Here is a 21439-nt window from a genome sequence, read left to right on the forward strand (position 1 = left end):
TAATGACCTTCAATAAAGGGCTGGAATGCAAAGCATTATTTACTCAGCTTCAGAACAAAAGACTTGAAACTGCATGAACCCAGTGAGCTAATTATAGGAACCGCCATTGTCCTGTGCAGAAGCGGCCAAAGTGAAACGGCCTGTGTGTGACTCTCAGTTTCTAGAACTTGTCTGAAGCAGAGGAGTCTGATCCGGGAGGCAGAGAACATGCAGCAGAAAAGGGGGACCAGCTGCATTCTTCAGAGTTTATTCAGCACCATTAAGTATAACCCCAAAGTGGGACATTCTATGCAAGTGCTCATTCCTTTATGTCCATGAAGGTCATCGATCAACTCTGCTGGAATTGTCCATTTCTCTTCAATCAAAAAGTCATTTTAGGTCATGCGGGAGTGGGGATATAGAAAGAGTTACCCGTTTGTACCCTACGTGACTTTATAATCAGGTTTTCCGTGTCTTCTTAAAGTATTTTAAAATTTTTCTCTACTCAACAAAAATGTGAAAAACAGTCATAGTTTCTCACTGCTCCCCAAATTTATACCAGCTCTCAGGAAAAGAGCAGCCGAGTAAGAAAAGGCTCAGAAAAAGAAATTTAGGAGTGTATTTTTACATGCCTGAGTCTGATATAAATTCAAATCATGGGAAAAACCTCTGTAAAACACAAGTAATAGAGTTCAAAAATGTGCTTCTCCTCCTCCAGTTTGTGCAGGGCGAGCGACTAGCAACTATTGTGATGGCCCCATCCCCTGTTAGCACCGCCTGAGGGACAGAATTATTAAATAAACGTCAACTTCAGGAAAAGAGGGTACTCATGTGGTCTTATGCTAGAAATGGAACTAATAACTTGCACTTCTGGGTTTTCTGTACAAACCCAAAGTGGTATGAGCACTGACAGTATTGCCACCTAACTGCCCGCAGGCAGAGAGCGGCTCTCCCTACACCAGGGCCCGAGGTGTGACCTCACGGTTCCCGACACTCGGTTCTTTGACGGATCCAAGAAGCTTCCCTCCGCGGTGATCGGGCCATTGGGGAAAAGAAACTCTCCTGCCTCCCGGACTGGCCCGAGTCGGCATGTGAAAGAGCTCACTCCGAACTTCCATCATCATGCATGTCGGTTCCCACACCCATCCCTGCTGGGAGGAAGCAGCTGCAGGCGTGACTTCTTGTTGTTCGGCATGAAAGCCGTGGGATGGAAAAAAGGAGTATTGGAACCAAGTCACGTCCTCAGGAGCCAGGCAAGGCGGCTAAGCTGTGTCACACTCCTCAGTCACCTGGATCGGCAGACTCAGGGCGGCCTGCCTGGCAGAGACCCCGCCTGGGCAGCCAACAGGTGCCCCTTCCTTCCACACTCTTCCCTATTCTGCCTACCTGAGGAGCCTCTGGCGGTCTGTTCGACCTCTCCACGCCTGGTCCCCTCTCGGTAACTCAGGGAAGACAGGACCTACCTCTGAGAACTCATGTCACTGTGGGTCAAGCACACAGCACATGACTGATGCACAACCAGCGCTCAAGAAAGGGCCTCCTGCCTTGCTCCTCGCCTGCTTCCATGGCTACCTTTGTCCCCGCTCTGCTTTCTTGGGCTTTACAGTTCTCATTTCTTTCCACACCGGAAGTCAGCACCCACCACTGTCATTTCGGCCCCCGCCATTGGGATTCCATCGTTCGTGTCTTTGCAATTTTGGGAGGATGGATTGATTGACAGTATCGATTGCAATCCCCTCCTACCTCAGTTTCCTTCACCTGAAATCACAGCCTGAAAACTGGACGGAAGATCTGTCTGGACCACTGGGTGTGGGACGGTAGCTGCTGAATGCTTAAAAGCCATGTGTGGTTTCCTTACAAATGTACAGTCACAGAATTTCAGAAACTTCCTTCAAATCAGGAGACGTACACGTTGTCATTAGGGGAGGGGCAAGAAAGAAGCAAGGGAAGAGCCACACGTGGAAGAGAGAAAGGACAAAGGGACAAGCAAGTGTCTGTCCTCACAGACAGGGACACAAAGAACAAAGACTCCGGGAGAACAAGTTCCTTGTCACCGGAAATAAAGATGCAACTTTTCTTGCTTCAGGTCCCCAGGTAAAAGGAATGAATGGAAAAGGGCGGTTTCCTCCTAAGAGTCAACAGACCTTCTGCCAAGATGTTCAAAGAAAAACTGTGGCTCGCCCAGCTGTAAGAGAGGGCGGGGTGAATTCGGTCGTGCAGCTGCCAGTCCCCAGACACCGAAACAGACATTCAACTAATTATTTAATACAAATGGTCATTTCTAACGTGCATGTGGGTGAACCAATAATCCACTTGTCAAAGCTCCTGTGTTCTCCAGCTACTACAGGAAATGCAGGGTCATCGACAGCTAATAATGGTTTTTCAATCTAAGTTTATGAAATAATACTCCTGCGTATTTTATACAGGGTCTGGCAAAAGCAATGCCGGCTTGAGGGTGGTCGGTAAGGTAATAATATGGGTGTAATAATTTATAGTTTTCTAGTTTTAATTCAGACATTTCACCTAAAATGCCATATGGTGTGCTTGAGCATGATTGTGATGTTACAGAATGACATGCTTATGATTTTGTCATAAAAGATTTTGAATAAAAAAGGGGTATTATTTGTACTGGATCCCTATATACTGCTTAATCCTTAAAAATTGTTTAAATTTAAATAAACTAAAACTTACCAGAATATAATAGAAACATCTTTGTTAACTTCCTCTCCTTAAAACATCAAATTTGGTTCCAGAAGCTTAGTACCAGGCAAGATTTTTATATTTCCTATGATGGGCTATTTCTTAAGTGGGTATGGTGCTTTGCATATGTTATATATCATTCATTTTCCTCAAGATCTTTAGGTATTATTTTTGAAAGTTTATATATTATTTCTCTAATGTTAATTTTACATGAATACATAAGTGTGATAAACATGCTTTATGTAAAAAAAAATATTTTTCTTTTCCTTTTTTTTTTGGCTTGGCTCCCATGTTTCCTCTTCAATTCTTTCCCAACTAAGATAAACTCAATTTTCCTTCCAAACTGCCCACTATGCTAATATAGTCCCCTTGTGTCTAGTTTTTTGGATATTTGTAAATATTCCATGTACATATACACTAAAAAATATTTTTGGTCACCATTTGTTCTCTTATTATACTTTTCTCCTTTTTTCTTTCTCGACAATACCTTGTAGAAATTCTACTCAATCATCTGGTAAGGTAAATATTGCCGTTTTCATTTTACAGATGAAAGAATTGAGGCTCATACATTTTCAGTGCCTTCTCCGAGGTCCCAGGGCTAATTAAGGTAGAGACAGGATTTGAACCTATCTGTCCTTGAATTGTGTGCTCAATGAACACCAGAGGGAAAACAAAATGAAAAAATAAACCACAAACAAATAAAAACAACACCTCTTGTATTCCTTAAATTTGGGTTCAAGTTCGCCTAAGAGACAAATTCTCGTCAGCTTATTTGTCAGAAGTGTTCTCTCATTCATTTACATAGACATTTAGAAATCACCCCTAATGACGTGCCAGGCGTCATGAGGCCCCAGTAAGCAGGGGCCAGTGTGAGGGGGAGGCTCCGTGGGTGCCCTCCTGACATGACCCGGTCTAGACCGCAGCCTCCAGGGGAAGTCTTTTTATCACCATCCACAGCAATCCGCTCTACGGCTACGAGGAAACCACCCCCTGAGACCAGGTGGTAAGCTCATTCCGTCCAGACAAGCACAGTCACTCGGGTTGGATTGCCCAAGTGCCACCTCCGCAGTGAGGGTTCCTCTAGCCACCTATCTCAAACTGGATTCCACTCTCAATACTTCCTGTACCTTCCCGCCTCGGAACTCCTCCAGCTTCATCTAAGTCCATATATATTTTGCTTACTTATCTTTTCCTTTTCTCCTTTGCCCAGACACTGTAAGTGCCATGAGGTCAAGGACTTTTTTATCTGTTTATTCACGGAGATTCCCACTGCCTAGAAGGGTGGTAGACACACAGAAAGTGTTAAATAAATATTTATGGAAGGATTAATCCAAATATCTACACAAAGCCAGGATCGACCTGATCAGGCAAAGCAGATTCATCTTCTGAATACAAACGCCACCTCAGCCTTCGGCTTCAGAACTTTCTCCCCCTCTCCCTACGCTATAGCAAGGGCAGCCTGAATCGGTCATACGGTCTAGGGCCCTTTAAATAAAACCCAGAGGCACCTGTGGACCCTGAGAAAGAAGATACCTACTAAAAAGGGCTCCAGTGGCTAATGGGGCTGAAATTTTAAAAGATCAAAGCCTACTAGCGGCCATTTCTACACAGGGTCTCTTACTCCGACTGCACTGGAGGGAGAAGCCTGCACAGGAAGGACTACACGCCTCTGCACTCAACTGCCTGCCTGCACGGTGTTTCTGCCATCAGAGCCGGACCTGTAAACCAGGACCCGGAATCCTCTTTCCACCAACAGGACAAAGGCCTCCCCTATCCCGCTGGAGCTGGGCAGCTCTGACCAACCAGAGTGGCTCTATTCTGTTCATGCCTTTTGAACCAATCACATCGCGAGGATTTGTAGTCCTCATTTGCCTGAGGACAGACTGACCAGGACTCAGGGGCAGGGACTTATGTCTCTATGAACCAGCTCCCCTCTGGGTCAGGAGAGGGCACTTGCTCTTTTCCACCTGCCTCTGAAGACTGCCTTTCCCCAGCTGAACTGCAACACCGAAGACGTTTCCCTGGAGCAGAGAGGGACAGACCTTCAAGGAGAGGAGCTGAGCTGTCTCACCAGAGAGCGCCCTGGCCCCAGGGCTGCCTGACAGCCCTGCTGTATCACAGCTGAGCTGTTCTGCCCTGAACAAAGTTTCCCCCCCTGCACCCCAAACTGGGGATCCTTGTTGGCATTGAATTGGTGTCAACAACCATCAGTTGATATATCATGAGCAAAACTTCCCCATTTGCTCATTATAATGTTTAACTCTTAACTCTTACACTGTCATTTTGCCTGCTCACCAGAAAACTCTTTAAAAACTCAAAACAGGAGGCAGACTATAGAGGGAAGGGGGAAACAGAGAAGGAATAGAAAGCTTAAGGTGTCAGAGAAATAAATGTCTTCCACCACAAATGCCAGGACTCGGTGGCTGTGTGATCAATTTATCACGAGTGGTACCAGGCTGTTTTCATCAGAATGACTTTCCACATTATAAAGAAGAGCAGAAACTCAGGGCCACTTTAGTTGTTCCAAGATCCTTTCTAAGAACACGGCCTCGAAAGCATATGATAAAGTCACATGTGCCTTAAGTTCAACGGCTGCTGAAGACCGAACCTCAAACAGCTGCCCTGAACACAGCCAAACGTCACGCCTCACATTCTAGGAACAAAGAGAAAGCACGGGGCTTTTCAGAGCTGCACCTGTTGTACGGCACCGGCAGGGTTGAGGAAGGCACGTTCTTCACATTTTGCCAAATCAGCAGTGGGAACAAATGTGGAATCGGAATTTTAGAAACGAGTGGAACCTGGAAAAAGGACAACCTCTTCCTTCCATTTTATAGCCGCCACTCAATTCAAAAATAGTTTACAGTGTCTGCTAGGTGCCAGGGGAATGATAAGAAGTGACCTTAAGAGCTGATGGTCTAATAATATTTTCTTTTTTAAGTTCAGGCCACAGAAACTCGTCAGTTACTGACTGACTGAAATAAATCTGCCCGATCCTAGGTCTGGCCATGGAGCTGTACGGGAAACTGACACATGTCATTTTGTCAGTGTAAAATCCTCCACGGTTCTTTGTCCCTCTGCCAGGGGACGAGGAACACGAGATGCTGGTCGTTCTGCCAGCCTATGCCGGGAAGCGAGGAGACTGGTGCAAATTCCCCAGGCCGACCCGTTTAGATGCAGATAATCAAGAAATGAACGGCTGAGGTTGGAGGTTATTTGTTACTGCATCGTCACCTAGCTCATCCCGACTGGTATGCCCAACCACAAGAGGTCAAAATGAAAAGAAAACTAAGAACCAAGATTATAGTGAAAATTAGTTACTCCAGAATTTCTATTTTAAAAAATTAAGTTCTGTCACATTTCAGAGAAAGTCAAGGACAATTAGGCTCAACTATTTTAAGGTAAGAGAAGGTAGCCTTTGAGGTAAAGGCCCGAAATGGTTATTTTTTCAGAACCCATCCATACAGTGTCTCTAAAGGTTTTCATCTCTCCCCAATTTTAATGGAGGAAAAGACAAAGAAAGAGAGAGAATGGTACTTCGTGCCTGCATGTCAACCCTTTGAAGACGAGAGAAAAGGGAACAGGGAGGGAAAACAGGTTAGGAGGTGACAGTGGCGTACTGACCTTCTGGACTGTAGTGGTCAGGTCCAAGCAAAGCTGAATGATTTTGTTCTTCGTGACTGAGAAATCAGTGATCCCTGTGAATGGGGCCCTGGAAAGCAAGAAAAACCCTCTTTCAAAAGTGTGAGTTACAGGAGGGGAACCCACTGGGACCCCATGCTATGCTGAATATGCTGACAAGCTCAGATCTCAACGAGCTACCTTAAATTATGTGTTATGTAACCCCCTTTTTTTAAGTAACACATAACACGGGAATCTGAGCAGAAAATAGAGATGTGCTAGAGAACACACACAAACACATTAAAAATGAGCCACGAGAAATCCATTCAGAAGTCAACTAGCAGCCTTCATACAAGCAAATAATCATGAATGTTTAACCTCGGCAAAACACAGCTTTAGCACAGTTTCACTCTTCTCTATGCTGAGGTTGATTTGTTCCTGCCAGTCACTTTCTAGGAACTTCCAAAGGGGCCCTGAAAGACTACCGCTGGTCCAGAACCGAGAGCTCCCGGGGAAGGGACAAGGAAGGCACCACGGTTCGTTCCCCTAAGACGGAGTTCAGGCCCCTGTGCACCTCGGGCCCTCCTTTCACAGGACACCAAAGCACACCCGCCACTCACCGGTCCAGCCACGACAGCAAGGCCTTGGCAGAGCCTATGAGCTCCACCACGGAAGTCAGGAACTCGTTGGGGGGCTTGTGGGAAGTGTTCCCGTCATACCCGGGGCTTTTCCGCCGGCTACTGATGTAGTTCTGTAGGTTGTGGGAAGAGGCTCGCAATTTCAGAACCAAGTTCTTCATATTGTCGGTTTCAAGGCCATAATTCTGAGGAAAATAAAATCAAACAAGAAAAATGCAAAACAATTAACAGAGTCCAAACTTGCATAGTAACTCAAAAGCCCATTAGGCAACTTGAGTAACTCCTATGATGGCCACAAAACCCTCTGTTATTTACCCCCAGTGCTGAATTCACCCACGAGGGCCCTCCCACAGCCTACACTTGCCTCAGGGACTTTGGTCTTGCTCGTTCTCTTCCCAAAATGCTCCTCTGTCAAATCCTGGCAGGGACAGCTCCTTATCACTTCAATCCAAATTAGCCCAAATGCCCCCTTCCCTTCTTTGAAGCTTCCCAGACCATTTATAGCAGTTTCTCAACCTGGGTCCTCCCGACATGACCAGCCCGATGATTCTTTGTTTGGGTTGTGGGGTGGAGATTCCTGTACACTGCACACTGCTGAGCTGGCCTGTAGTCGCGAGACATCAGTAGCACCCTCTCCCCAGCTGTGACCGCCTAAAGGTCTTCAGACATTGCCAGATCCCTCCTTGGGGTCGCTCTGTGGCACCTCACCTATCTGTCATCTCTCTGGACCACCGTGTTTGCCGCTGTCGTCCTCCCTGGGACGCAGGGTCTGTGAGGGCGGGGCACTGCCTGTGTTGCTCCCTACTATACCTCCAGCCCAGCAGACAACGGAATGGTGGCTGGATACATGAAGTTCCATCCGATGAGACCCTCACGCCGAAACAGAGCACTACTAACTAAACGTCAATTCGCCTGAAATGTAATTTCCGTCTCAGGAGCTTCTAACCTATGTTCCTTCTGGACGGCGTCCAAGTTATTTGGGTGCTTTAAAAAAATCAATTGCATCTGACAATATTGCCTAGACTCTCTTTCAGATAAAGAACAAATCCCAGAAAACAACACATAAATCCGAGATGACTTTTGCAGCAAGTGAGAGATGAGTTTCCGTGTTATCGTCTGCTTAATCGTTTTAACGAAAAGGGAAGATCTTCCTGGGGTATCTTACACTGGGTCAGTAGGGTCCCAAGGCAAGAATGCGGAACCATTTAAAAATTGTGAATAAAAACTGGAGCTAACACAATGGCCAACGTGACCGAGTACTTCCCATGCTCCTGGAGCTGGGCTCAGCGCTGGACAGGAAGTCTCCCAGGCAAACAGCCTGTGCAGGTGGAAATGATATTATCTGGTTTTCAGGTGAAAAAAACTGGGGGACGGAGACATTAGGTAAACTCTCCAGTTACACAGCTCACGAGAGGGAGGGGTGGGATTCTCATTCAGCAGTCTGCACGGAGGGCACGAGCTGTGGATCACGACACCATGTGCCCCCGCCTCTGCACTACCCACCCAAGAAGAGCCATCCACACCTCCCTCTTCTGAGAGGCCAGCAGGCCCTCTTTGGATCTGAGCAATGCTTCTGTCCCCTGTACCTAACCTGTCCCTTAGCCCCTCCTCTCTTGTAGCCCAATCTCTAATGTCCCAGGGCGGGTGAGCCACATCTCAAAATCAAGATACACAAAGCGGAAACATACTGGGGAGTTTGTTTGTTTTTTGTTTGTTTTTTTGGGGGGGGCGAGAAGAAGAGTGGTAATAACAATAACAACAAGACTTTACCTTAATGAAAACTTTAACTAGATTTTATTGGATGTTTAAATTTATGTTAAATTTAGATAGAACTTTTTTAAAGAGTTAAGTACAAATATACGCATAAAGAAAACAAAAACAAAACACTTCCAGATCCATTAACTGAAAACTCTTTGGCCAACCTTGAAAATAAACTGTAAATTTTATAATAAAAATGAGTGCTCTGTGTTAACAGAAATGTCTACCTAAACTTTACATTCATTCTTTTTTCCTCACTGTCCTTTTCTAAAGAGTAAGATATAATATTGTCCTTCAATAGAGAGGACACAAGTAAGAGGATGGATTCTCATCGTGGCTTCTTCAGTGCAGAGAACCGGACTCCCAAGGGCATGGATAAAGAGCCACGTGACACTACAGCTTGTCCTAAAGGACTGGTGACTGTGATTGAAGGGAACTGTCCCCTCCTTCAGTCCATTACTCAGCCTGCCAACTTATGTCAAGAATTCTGAACTAAAAGCAGGGAAGTCGGCTTTCTAGATCACAGTGTCACCATAAATTACTTGGAACTTTCAATACGACACACAACATTTACTTCCTAAACTCAAAGGGGATCAAACGCATGTTAGTGTTGCAGGAAGCTATAAACCTCAAACTCCTACAACCCTGCCACTTCGGATATTAAAATAAAGGGGAAGCACAGCTTCTTATTAACTGGTTCTTTTCATTTTGACTCCATTTGCTCTGATTCTTTTTATCCCAAAACAAATCATGGGACTCGAGGGATGGCTAGATATAGGTATACTAAAAAATAACTTCTTTTAAAAAAGGAAGAACGAGCAAAGTAAAGAAGGGAAATTTCTTCTCCTACCACCCCATTCCACGAATCCAAGAGAACAAGAAACTGATTATATTAGCTCAAAAGAACCTCTATTATAGAAACATAATCAGGAAAGGACTATTGACTTAAGTGCCCCATAGCGAAGACAGAAAATAAATAATTTCTCAGACTAGATTTGATTATTTTTAATATCTTTTCCCTGAAATTTGTCTCCTTCAGAAATTGCTCAAAGTATTAAGAAAACACAAACTAGGTAAGAAATGAAAGAAGCCCCCAAATACCTACACATACACTAAAAACTTTCCACAGAGATGTCACTTCATTAGAAGTCAGCCATCCAAGCTCATGTCCTGGTCTGGCAGAGAAATGACACAAGAGACAGGAGAAAAGAAAACAGGCAGATTCTCACTTTCCTGGTGCCTTCCATTACACACGTATTAGCGAAGGGAAATCTCACGCAACTTCTGTTCTACCTCCCTTTCCCGTTCCTGCGGGCTATGCTCGAGATCGAACATTCATGATAAGGGAGTGTCAGGGACACACAGTCAAACATCTCTCTGACTTGGGACAATTAAGTTACAACCTAAGAAATACATTCCACAGTTCTCCTGAAGGCACTCAATAAGCTCACAAGCAAGATCACGTTAAATACCAACTGCCAGCAAGGATTCCTCCACCTGCATGATTGCTCCCCATAAAAAAGGTAACATTTTTAAGAATGTGCCCTGTGGGTAAATGATGAGCGATGAGTAAACACAGGGGTACAGAGTGTGCAGCAGCACCCTGGGCAGGTAGGTCCATTACAGGTATTTCATTCAACCCCACACACGTGGCATCACTTAGCACGTGCACTAATTCCAACTGTGTTCACTTTCTCAGCCTGCAACAACCTCAAAAAAAAAACAAAACCCACATCTGTCCCTGCCTTGGTCTTCAGGCAACAAGGGTCTGGTGGATCTGGCACAGACAATGGGTTATGGTTACAACTCCTTACTGGCAAGCACACCCTGTAGACGAGTGCCACTCCACAGGACTCTCTGCGGTGATGAAAATGTTCTCTATCTGCCCTGATCCGGCGTGGGAGCCAGTGACCACAGCTAGCTACTGAGCACTTGCAATGTAGCCAGTACAGCTAGGGAACTAAGTTTTATTCCATTTTAATTAATTTTCATTGAAATAGTCGCATGTGGCTAACAAACTATCCTACTACAAAGAGCGGCTTGAGCCTGCCCCCAGGGGTAGGGAGGAAAAACTGGGCTCCCACTCTGAATTCAGTCCTCGGAAATCGTCCTGATTCTGCGTCACAATCACGGACACTCTCCTCTCCTCAACCACTCCAGCCAGTCAAGGTCAACGTTCACAAAGGGCTGTTTCTCTCCTTGCTCTCTCCCCGCGACTAAGCTATTTGTGGTCCGTCTCTACTCACTGGTTTTGGGACCCTACCCAGTAGCTGTTCCCTATTTGAGGCTCCTATCCATTCTACCTGCTCTTTTCTTTCCAAAATTTTCCAATGGTTTTATTTGTTCCTACCCGCCCCCCTTCCTTACTTCTAATTCTATTCATTTCCTGCCCATCATAACATCAACATCCGCTAAACTGTGTTTACATGAAAACCCCTTTTATGGCACCACGGCCAACTGCAAGGAACGTGAAGGAACTGCCCAGGAGACGGATTCTTCGAGGCAAAAACTCATCACCAGTTTACAGACACACAGATCAGCATGGCATCAGTGGATTAAAAGGACAGTGTTATTAGTGCATCCATGATCATAAGGATATTTAAGAAGTAGATCATTTCAAGACCAGAAGACACTTTGGTCACACTCTCTAAAACTCTCCGACCCAGAACAGGGGCGCTCATCTGCAAAGCCACCAGCGACCCTGCTGTCGGAGGTACTCACTGGCACGCTGCACACCAAGCATGTGCAGAGTGAGTCTGAGGTCAGAACTTTGTCTACAGAGGAAATGAGAAGGAAATTGTAGGAGATAAAGCGCAGCTTTAGGTCCTGGCGTGCATCCAGCTTTGTTCATTTCAGCCTAATAGCTGGGGAGGTAGGGAAGGGGGGACAGCAAAGAGAGGCAGCTGTTGTGTTTACGATCACCCTTGCTGTACACAGCGGTGCCTGGGGTCCGCCTCCCTCCCTCCCTCCCTCCCTCCCTCCCTCTCATGTTGTAGATTCCAAAGTGATTTACCTGTCCTCAGAGTCCCACCGCAAAGCTAAAGAAATGATTCAAAAGAGCAGGAAAGAGTGAAATGCATGGTTGCCAGAAAGCATAATAAAAGGGACCTGAAACATGTTACCCTGGATTGAAAACATGCAGTTTTAATAATAAACAGGACTCTTAGACGTCTTCTGGGCAGCACAAAAACCCACGCTGGTACCCGGCCCCATCCCGGGGAACGTCACTGTACGGAGGGGGAAGGCAGGCACCGCTGCTCCCCTGGAGGTCATGGAGCGAGGAGCATGCAGCAGAGCCAGGATCAGAAGGCAGAAAGCCTGCCTCCCAGGCCACCGCTCACACCACTTGGCCACGGCATCTCCCTCGGGGCAGCTCGTTTATCAACCACGAATAATTTCCCCATGACTTTCCTAAACAAGAGCGGCGCATCTCAGAGCCGAAGACAAGGCTCTGTCCATTTTAAGCAAAAGAGCACGCACAATGCCACGAGTGTTATATAATCAACGGAACGCAGACCGGCAACAGCAAACTAATCGGGAGCGCATTCTTTCCCACCATTCTCAGTGATGTAATTGTATATGCCCCTGGCTCAGGTTCACGGCATTACTAACCCAGCGTGAATGCTGCCCAGTCTGTCCAAATCCTGACAGCTCAGGGAACTGCATCCTTCATGTGGCACCCTCACGGACGGACACGGATCCCACCCCCTGCCAACCAGTGTACAGACACAGTGCCCTTACAGGTGTTCTAGCCCTCCCCTAAGAGCCACCCCCGCAGTCACGGGTGCAATGCAAGAGTCAGAACCTGGCAGGATTTAACTCAGTCACAGTCCAGGCAAAGCTCAGTCATCTGCGACATGGAACTAAGTCCACATTTTTCCCATTTAGCTACCATTTCACAGGTTGATTACTTCCAGCACGGGCATCAGTTATAGAAATATCACAAATACCTGTGAAGCAGAAAAATGCTTTTTATAGTAACGAAAACAGACATGGAAATGAGAGCCTGTTTGTCATTGCAATGTGGGAGACATTGTCATTTCAGACCATCTCCATCTTGTCATTCTTTACAAAGGATTCAAAAATAAGACTCATGAAGAGTTTTTCTGTGACAGACACGCTTTTTCTGTAAAGGGCAAAATCGTATTTTAGGCTTTGGGGGGCCCCGTGGTCCCCATTACACATAACTCGGCCACTGTCAGGCACGGACCACACATAAATGAACGGGCCTGGCTGCGTCCCAATAAAACTTTATTTATGAAAACAGACAGCGGACCATATTTAACTCACAGGCCACACTCTGCCAGCTCTTAGTCTGGGAAATGACTGCTTGCCTTCGCTTCTCACATTATCTCCAGCCCCATCAGTGACCCATGAAGGAAGCAAGGATGCACTCAGTGGCAAACGAGGAGGGTTTAAGAGAACGACATTCTGAAGAATGTCCCCACGGTACAGACCACCTCTTGCGGAACTAACCAGTGCGCAGAGCAGGTCCACAGCCTCCAGCACGAGTTCCTGGTGCCCGATCCGCGTGATGCCCAGCTCCTCCAGGTCCTGGTGGGCGATCCGCAGCAGCTGCTCGCCGTTGATCTTCTCCCGCTCGAACTTGTGGACGTACTGCTGCAGGCAGTCGTCCAGCCCTGGCACAAAAGCAAACGGGGCCGTTAATGTCATTCTGCTCCTTGACTCTTAGAAACCACCAACTGTGCTCCATGGTCCAACTGTCTGTGGAATATGCAGCCCACCTGACAGACACCTTTCAAGGGCAGCCTCATCTCAGATAGATTGGAAATGGACAGCTTAAAATGTCCAAGTGGATCCAGTTCAGTTTTCTGGTCATTACCTTCCCGTTCCCTTTCCACTGAAAGAATGAACACTAAATCCCTGATGACCTGAGGTGCCCAGTTATCTGTATGGCCACGGCTGACTGGTTGCTAAGCGGCTGTTCCTGTGGGACTGCACCCCTCCCCCGGCCCATGGGATTCCAGCGGGCCTGCCAATCAGCATGCTTCGCCACCCCATTTCATCAGTCAACCAGCTTTAGGGTCTGGGTGACCACGTGACTCAAGCAGAAGCAATGCAAATCTTCCTTGCTATTTGATATATGGATACATATATGGAAAGACAGAGGTTCTTGCTTCATTTCCAAATGGAAGTCATGAGAACACAACCTTGGGGATGCTAGCAGTCAGTTTTCTGATCAGAATACAAATCTGGAAATAAATCCATGAGAGAGAGAGAAAATGCCCCGATAATATCCTACATGCCTGCCCCTTGCTACCAAAAAACTTCTGATGAATACAGAATCCGAAGGAAAAGGTCCTAGCCGTGGGCCAGAGAAAGGCAATGTTACATGAGTTAGCTTATAGGAATTTCCCAGGCCAAATGCTACTGCCAACAGGGTTGTATTCTAATGTAGATATAATGATTAAAATTGGTTAGTCAAATAGAACTTGGGAATCTTGATTCCAGGACACAGAACTCTCTGGTCAACCTGTTTCAACAGGAGTTTTACTCGAATAGAATTTTATTTCAATTGACCTGAGTCAACTGCACTGCTGAAGTCTAATAACAAAGACCATCTAGTGCTTTAAATGACCGGATTTATATACACTCAATCCCAACACAAAGCATAAAAACTCTATTTAACTAGAACAATGTGTGTGAAAGGCATACTGCTGGCTCCTCCCTGCCTCAAACACACACACACAGACACACACACACCTCATTTACCCCTCACAAATGCTCTGCTCTGTGGGGGCTCTCTGGTCTAGGAAAAGTAGACAGAAGTCCAGCACTTATTTCAGGTAATACTGAAGTCCGTGCATCTTAAAATCCCATGTGCTAGGCTGAACGCCATCTCTGTCCCACCAGCTTTCCCCATTTGGCTCCTGATAAGATTCAGGGACAGGAACAATTTCTCGGTAACCATTTGGGGCTATTAAATATGGAAAGAAGAAGTAGGAACCAATTATTTTATGGTAACCAGATGAGTTGGAGCCAATCTAACTTCCCTGAAATGACATCTGTGTAGCAGAAGGGCTCCACCACGCAGCAAGAGCGGTGGGGAACACCGATGTAACACTTGCTCCACCTTGACCTCATGGTGCCACAAATGGTCTCCGTGACACGCGAGTTGAGCAGGCAGCGGGGGCCCCGCAAGCCAGCAGGTATGTGCAGCAATGCCCCACCTGGGCGGCGGGGGCTGGGTCTCAGCACCTGGGGCTACCCCGGGGAATCTGGAAAGGTGCAGGATCTATCAGCCACAGGCAGCAGTGACAATGGACTAGAGCCACGGGCAGCCCCTAACAGCTCTATGCCCACTACGTAGGTGGCTAAGTTAGGGCTTGTGGATGCTGCATAACCTGTCCCCAGTCACAGAGCTTGTCAGGGGCCAAGAGAAGGGTCTTCAGAGCCATTTTCTTCGGCTTCCCACGGAAGAAAAGAGATCGGATTCAAATCAAAGTCTATTTGACATGAGCCCTGATCTTCTGCATGCTACCCAGCAATCACAGCATAACATCACCTCCCCAACTGTCTTCCTAGATAAGAAGCAAGAAACATGGCATCTTCGAGGTGCTTAGAAGGTACTTCAGATTTCACTGAGTCCAAAAAATCGGGGAAGTATGGACAATAGGCTAATTAGTGTGAATTTTACCCTAAATCACGTAGCCAGTTTTAAACCAGGTCATGACCATTATCCTACACACTCCTCTCCTTCAGGATGCTCTCTTCCCTTGCTTCTTGTTATGGCTGAATTGCATCTCCCCAAGATCCATCCATTGAAGACCTAACCCCCCATAGCTCAGAACATGACTATTTGGAGGTAGCATCTGTAAAGAGATTAAGTTAAAAAAAGTCACATGGATGGACCTGAATCCAATATGACCGATATCCTTATAAGAAGAGGAGACACACTCAGGCTGAAGACCATGTGAAGATGGCCATTTGCAAGCCAAGGAGGGAGGTCTCGGAAAAAACCAACCCGGCCAACACTGTGATCTTGGACTTCTGGCCTCCAGAACCGCAAGAAAATAAATCTCTGCTGTTTCACCCACCCCGTCTGTGGCGCTTTGTTATAGGAGCCCTGGAAAACCAACAGAACCCAGTGACACTTTATTTCATACTCATCCACACCCGATAAACTCTTTCCTAAGCGAAATAAACGACCGGCTGAATTAGAATTCATGCTTGTCATGCTAAACAAGGTCACTGTCCAAAAGATAAGCATAAAACAGAGAGATCTGTGCTGGTTTCCATATGCAGAATAAATCAGTCTGTTAAAATTAAAGTGAAGAAGCCATGTACAATGGAAGTTCATTAAACTTCATCCCTGGATAACAAAACAAGTAGAAATAAAGATGAGGCCAGATTTCTCTTGTTTTAAGATTTTATTTCTATTTTTTTAGACAGGGGAAGGGAGGGAGAAGGAGACAGAGAGAAACATCAATGTGTGGTTGCCTCTCGAATGTCCCCAACAAGGGGACTGGGCCACAACCCAGGCATGTGCCCCGACTGGGAATCAATCCAGCGACCCTTTGGTTCGCAGGCCGGCACTCCATCCACTGAGCCACACCAGCTGGGGCAGAGGCCACATTTCTCTCTTAACTATGGAAAGTTTCACTGAAGAAACAGGATTTCAGAAGTATCTTAGAGCATTAAGAAACTATTTTAGACACAGAGAAGAAGGTTGAGATGGGAGGTGTGATGAGGATTTCAGATAGAACGAGGGATGCAAATGATCACAGACTGAGGACCGAAGCATACAGAATATTTCCCCCAAAAGGGGGCCAGAAGCTCCTTGAAGATCCCGGGGGAATACAAATAAATTAACCTCAACAAAAGACCCCTGAGACGTAGGAGAACTACCAGGCAGAAACATCTTATTGCTCCTGACCTAAAACCAGAGTCCCGAGTGGCCTAAAGACTTTCCCCTCAGGGGACCCATAAATGAATGTGTGAGGTTTTAAATAGTATTGCCCCCAGTTTTATTATTCCGATTAAGTTACGGCCTATTGTCCATTTACTCTATTGTTTAAAATACAATTAAACACTTATAAATAGCTAAATCAAACTATTATGCGGTCTCACAAAGGAGGGAAACAAAATCCCCAATTTCAAGTAAACGGGCTTGAGCATTTGCAATAAACCATCCCCTTTTCTCTATTTGTCACATGTGCCCATTGGCCAGTTGTTTGCTGTCTGTCAGGGGAACTTAGAGACGTTCTGGCAGGGCTGAAGCACGTCACTAAATGGAGTGAAATTAAACACCTCTATGTACACAAATCAAGTGGAACAGATAACTCAATGCAAAAAGAGACTCAGGAAGGACCAGCGGAGCCCCCCAGAACGGGAGCCGGAGTAAGAGAGGGCCAGGACTTCCTATGTTTTCACTAAATCTGGCTGCAAATAACCCTAAACGTCCAAAGAAACCCCAGGTGCAAAAGGGGGGGCGATGTTTGATGATTTAAAAAAAATACCTTTTTATGACTTATATCAAAAAAGGCAAGGCAGCAGCTAAGAGCCTGATCACCAATCCAGGTCCCGCCTCTTGCCATCAGGGTCCCTGAGTGACAGGCCACTCCGCTGCCTCATCTGGGAAACGGGGAGGGGAATGCTACCTACTGCACAGGCCTGGGAGGAAGATTAAATGTCAATATTTGTAAAGGGCTTAGAACGTGATGAAGTACATAATACTCTATATACTTTGTGAAATTAAAAAATGTCATGTATTCAGGTCCTCGATTTTCTAAGTGCTCAGAATAAAAGCTGCTGGGGAGACTCGGACACTCCCAGGTGCTCGGGTGGCCCCTCTGGGATAGGGGATTAGAGATAAAATAAAACCTGAGTGGTCCACAGTACTGTCTTCCCAGGAAAGTATTCCTAAATCTGGGAAACTGCCAACATCATGGATTCCATCTAAAAATGCTGTAAGATTTGTATCAGAAATAAGTGCCATGAAGTGCCATGAAAAAGGCTTCTTTTTGACTATTGCTTATCACTGCTGGTGCACAGTGACATTTGTGAAACAAATGAATGCATGAGAAAAGTGAAAGGACTTCACCTAAATGTCTTTAAGGTCCATCACAGCCTTTTTAGTGCACAGTGTCAATGTGACTCCCTTGTCCAGGCCCTGCGGGGTCCCCACGGCACTGGGGATGAACATGCACACCCATCCAAGTCCAGTCTGGTCTGTCTGGCTCCTGCCCACCTCTCTAACCTCATCTGGTGCCACGGCCTCCCCCAGCCACTCTGCTGGATGCTGGTTTTACCTGGTGTCTGAAAACCCCATGCTCTTTTCCATCTTGAGGCCCGTCTGCATGATGTTCTTTCTCCCCAGCCATCATGAGGGAGGAAGGCAAGCGTGTGAGCTTGGGACTCTGATTCTTTCTGGCTGTGACCTCCAGTGGATCCCCCGTTCCCCACAGTGTGACATGCAGAGGCCGGTGTGCTCAAGGTCCCACGAGTGCTACTGTCCATGATTTTGCAGTCTTAGGGCGCTGCCTGCTTCCTCCCGTCCTCACATTAATAAGACACCGCGGTCCCCAAAGCCCTGTTCACAGAAGGGTCGAGGGCTCAGATATCAAAGCCAGCTCCCATCCACAGGGCAGGTAGCTGGCCTGTGAAAAGCAGGGCTTCTGAGGTTATACGTGATAAGCTCATATAGGCCCAGAGTTACAGCAGAATGTTAAAAGTTATACTCTTCCTTTTGCAGCCTACTTAACAAGAATACAGGCCGTGTGTGGGCTCAGCTGGGACTGACACATGATGAAGAAAATTCTACCCATGGAAACATTCCCACTGACACATGGTACACAACGTTCAAGTCCACTGAAGAGGCCAAGAGCCTGCAGGAGCCCTAAGGCCCATGGGACCGGCATCCTCTCCAGGGTTCCATCACGGTGCAGGTGCAAATGTACATGGGACACCGCAAAGAGGTCTGTGTTTGGTGGGGAAATGGACATTCAGGCTAGGACCTGCCACACGGATGGCCTCCATCCACTTGTAACTCTTAAGTGGGAAATACAATAGGGTTGGTGTAGCTCCCCAAGTATGACAGATAACTGGAAATCAAGTCTTCTGTGACACGAAATTAAGAATAAACTAGAATTTCCCTGGCTGGCATAGCTCAGTGGATTGAGCACGGGCTGCGAACCAAAGTGTCGCAGGTTCGATTCCCAGCCAGGCTACATGCCTGGGTTGCAGGCCACGGCCCCCAGCAACCGCACACTGATGTTTCTCTCTCTCTCTCTCTCTCTTTCTCCCTCCCTTCCCTCTAAAAAATAAAATAAAATAAAATCTTTTTTAAAAAAGAAGAAACTAGAATTTGGAGAAATGAGTCCATAAAATTACAGATATCATAGCAACAAATGGTTAAACGCCACTTACTACATGGCAGGCACCACTCCCAGACTGAATGTTACTTAAATCCCTTAAATCCTCCTAACGTCCCCGCAAACATAGACCGTAAGTACCCCGCACTGGAGACCAAGAGCTGAGGCACAGAGAGAGAAGGCGACTTGCCCAAAGCCACACAGGAACAGGGCTCATGCCGGGGGACTGGCGCCGAGGTCTCTGCCCTTCACCTGCAGATACAGCCTCTCCAACCTCCGAGGCAGAACGGTCACAGATGTCCCTGCAACTGAGGGGAGCACAGTTTGATGTCACAGGAAATTACACGGGTCATTCAGCCAACTTATTAAGCCTATGACCGCCCTCAGAAATTTGAATGGCCATGTAAACACAAATGGTTCTCCCCCCTAGATGCGTAAATTGAGAAAACTAAGAAACTGGGGCCCTGGCTGGTGTGGCTCAGCGGACTGAGTGCAGGCCTATGAATCAAAGGGTCGCTGGTTCAATTCCCAGTCAGGGCACATGCCTGGGTTGCAGGCCAGGTCCCCAGTAGGGGGCTCATGAGAGGCAAACCACACATTGATGTTTCTCTCCCTCTCTTTCTCCTTCCCTTACCCTTTGCCTAAAAATAAATAAACAAAATCTTAAAAAAAAAAGAAGAAAGGAACTAGGTATACCAACTCCTCCATGGAGGGGTGGATTAGCAACAATCAGTCTGCGGGATTTGGCATTCCATGTTTCTTAGTAACTCTCCAAAATCCAGGTGAGATGGACTCCATTTTCCACCCAAGAAATCAGAACAGAATTCTTCTGTAGCTCTTTCACTTTCAAATGTGGCTCTAGAACTTGGTCCTTTAGGCCAGTGGTGACCACAGAGGGTAGTGACACACGGACAAATGTGGCTGCCTTTAAAGAAGCAAACATCTGGGGAATTCACACAGCTCTCTGCCTTTATTTCCCAAAGTTGTCCAAACACTTGAATTTAGAAAAAGACAAGTTTTCTGTATGCCATTAGCATCCCAGAAAAAGACAAAGGCAGAGAGGAACAATGCTACAAAGGAAAAGAAGAGGAGAAGTAGCTGTCGGTGCAGGTGTACGCCCACCTGTATATCCAGAGGCCACAGAAAACAAAAGGAAACAAGAGAAAACAAACCCCGTCTGGGGTTTGCTCCCAAAGTAAAGAATAGTCCAGTTCACGGGGCTCATGCACCCACTTGCATCTCACCACAAACCAAATCCGAAGCAGCACCTGCCCCATAGGAGGACGCACAAGCGAGGATGCTGCAAAACCGGGGAGTACCGTGAAGCTGGGGTCCGCTCTGCCATAGTCTGGCACTCTGGCTTTGCCCAGGAGAATGAACGGAGAACTCCCTGAAAGAAAATGTGTGTGGGGCAAGGGAGAAAGGGTGAGTGAAGAAAGATGTATTTATTAAGCTATTCTCCTCCACCTGTATGTGTTTTTACAGAGGATTAGACAGTGTGGGCGTGCTGTTCTATGAGGAGGAGTTAACCAAGGAGAGAACAAACAGGGTAGGGCCGCGGGACACAGGTGCAGGACAGCAAGGAGGGAGGTGAATGAAGCTTTGGGGAGAGGATTTGCAGGTGAGATGGTGACCCTGCTTCCAGTAGGAGTCCGAAGAGCCTGACAGTCATTACCAAGGCCAGTCCTTAAGTGAAGACACCGGCACTGAAACCTCTTCCATGGGACCTCCTACCCCACCCCCACCAAACACCATCACCACCACCACTGCCATCACCACCACCGCCATCACCACCACGGCCACCCACCTAAAACTCAACATATTTGACTCATGTCACCTCAGTCCTTCCATTCGATTATTTTGTTTGTTTCAGAGAGGCATGGCAATACCAACAAAACAAAAGCTTTCTGCTTGGGAGTTCTGGAAACATGATATTTTCCCCAGAACAAAGAGTTCATTCCATCTGAGCCAACTTTGATACATAGATTTAGCATCAACTAGACACGGCCCTACAGCATTTGGGGATGAGGGTGGGGGGGCTTACAGATCCCTGTGGGAAATACGGTCAGTAGGTGGTCCTGAGGGGGGCCAGCAACTGAGAACGCCATTTTCTTCTTCAAAACATCTATTTAGTCACCCAAGCAAAACCCATGGGTCATATTCCTAGCAGGTAATTTTGCATGAGGCATATGCCTGATAAGGAAATCACACATCTAGAATGACATTTTTCTATTTTTATAATATGTTTGTTATTTATACTATCTCTAATATATGTGTGTATTCTGCCAAAAAGTAGACAATGATGTGTACACAGAAGACAAGAACAATGGTATAAATTCAAGTCTCAAAATTTGATCCCATAAGGAACACAGGAAATGCCGAGGATTTGCACTATGCTAACTGTTCATCTCC

The 21439-nt window shown here is 46.5% G+C and overlaps 1 protein-coding gene across 2 annotated transcripts in view; it reads right to left on the reverse strand.

The window, feature by feature from the left end:
- The window catches only part of CNKSR3 (CNKSR family member 3), a 78798-nt gene that overhangs the window by 21835 nt on the left and 35524 nt on the right, over positions 1–21439 (reverse strand). The window contains exons 2-5 of one of the 2 annotated variants that reach the window (XM_036024923.1): positions 17905–17908; positions 13170–13333; positions 6918–7120; positions 6301–6388 (exon numbers count right to left, since the gene is read on the reverse strand). In XM_036024923.1, the coding sequence (XP_035880816.1) occupies positions 6301–6388; positions 6918–7096 (267 nt within the window). In that variant the 5' untranslated portion in view covers positions 7097–7120; positions 13170–13333; positions 17905–17908. The remainder of the gene's footprint in view (positions 1–6300; positions 6389–6917; positions 7121–13169; positions 13334–17904; positions 17909–21439) is intronic. The other variant, XM_036024922.1, reaches the window with a different exon arrangement.

The sequence above is a fragment of the Phyllostomus discolor genome, chromosome 4 (genome assembly GCF_004126475.2).
Source record: "Phyllostomus discolor isolate MPI-MPIP mPhyDis1 chromosome 4, mPhyDis1.pri.v3, whole genome shotgun sequence".
In the NCBI taxonomy this organism is placed as follows: domain Eukaryota; kingdom Metazoa; phylum Chordata; class Mammalia; order Chiroptera; family Phyllostomidae; genus Phyllostomus; species Phyllostomus discolor.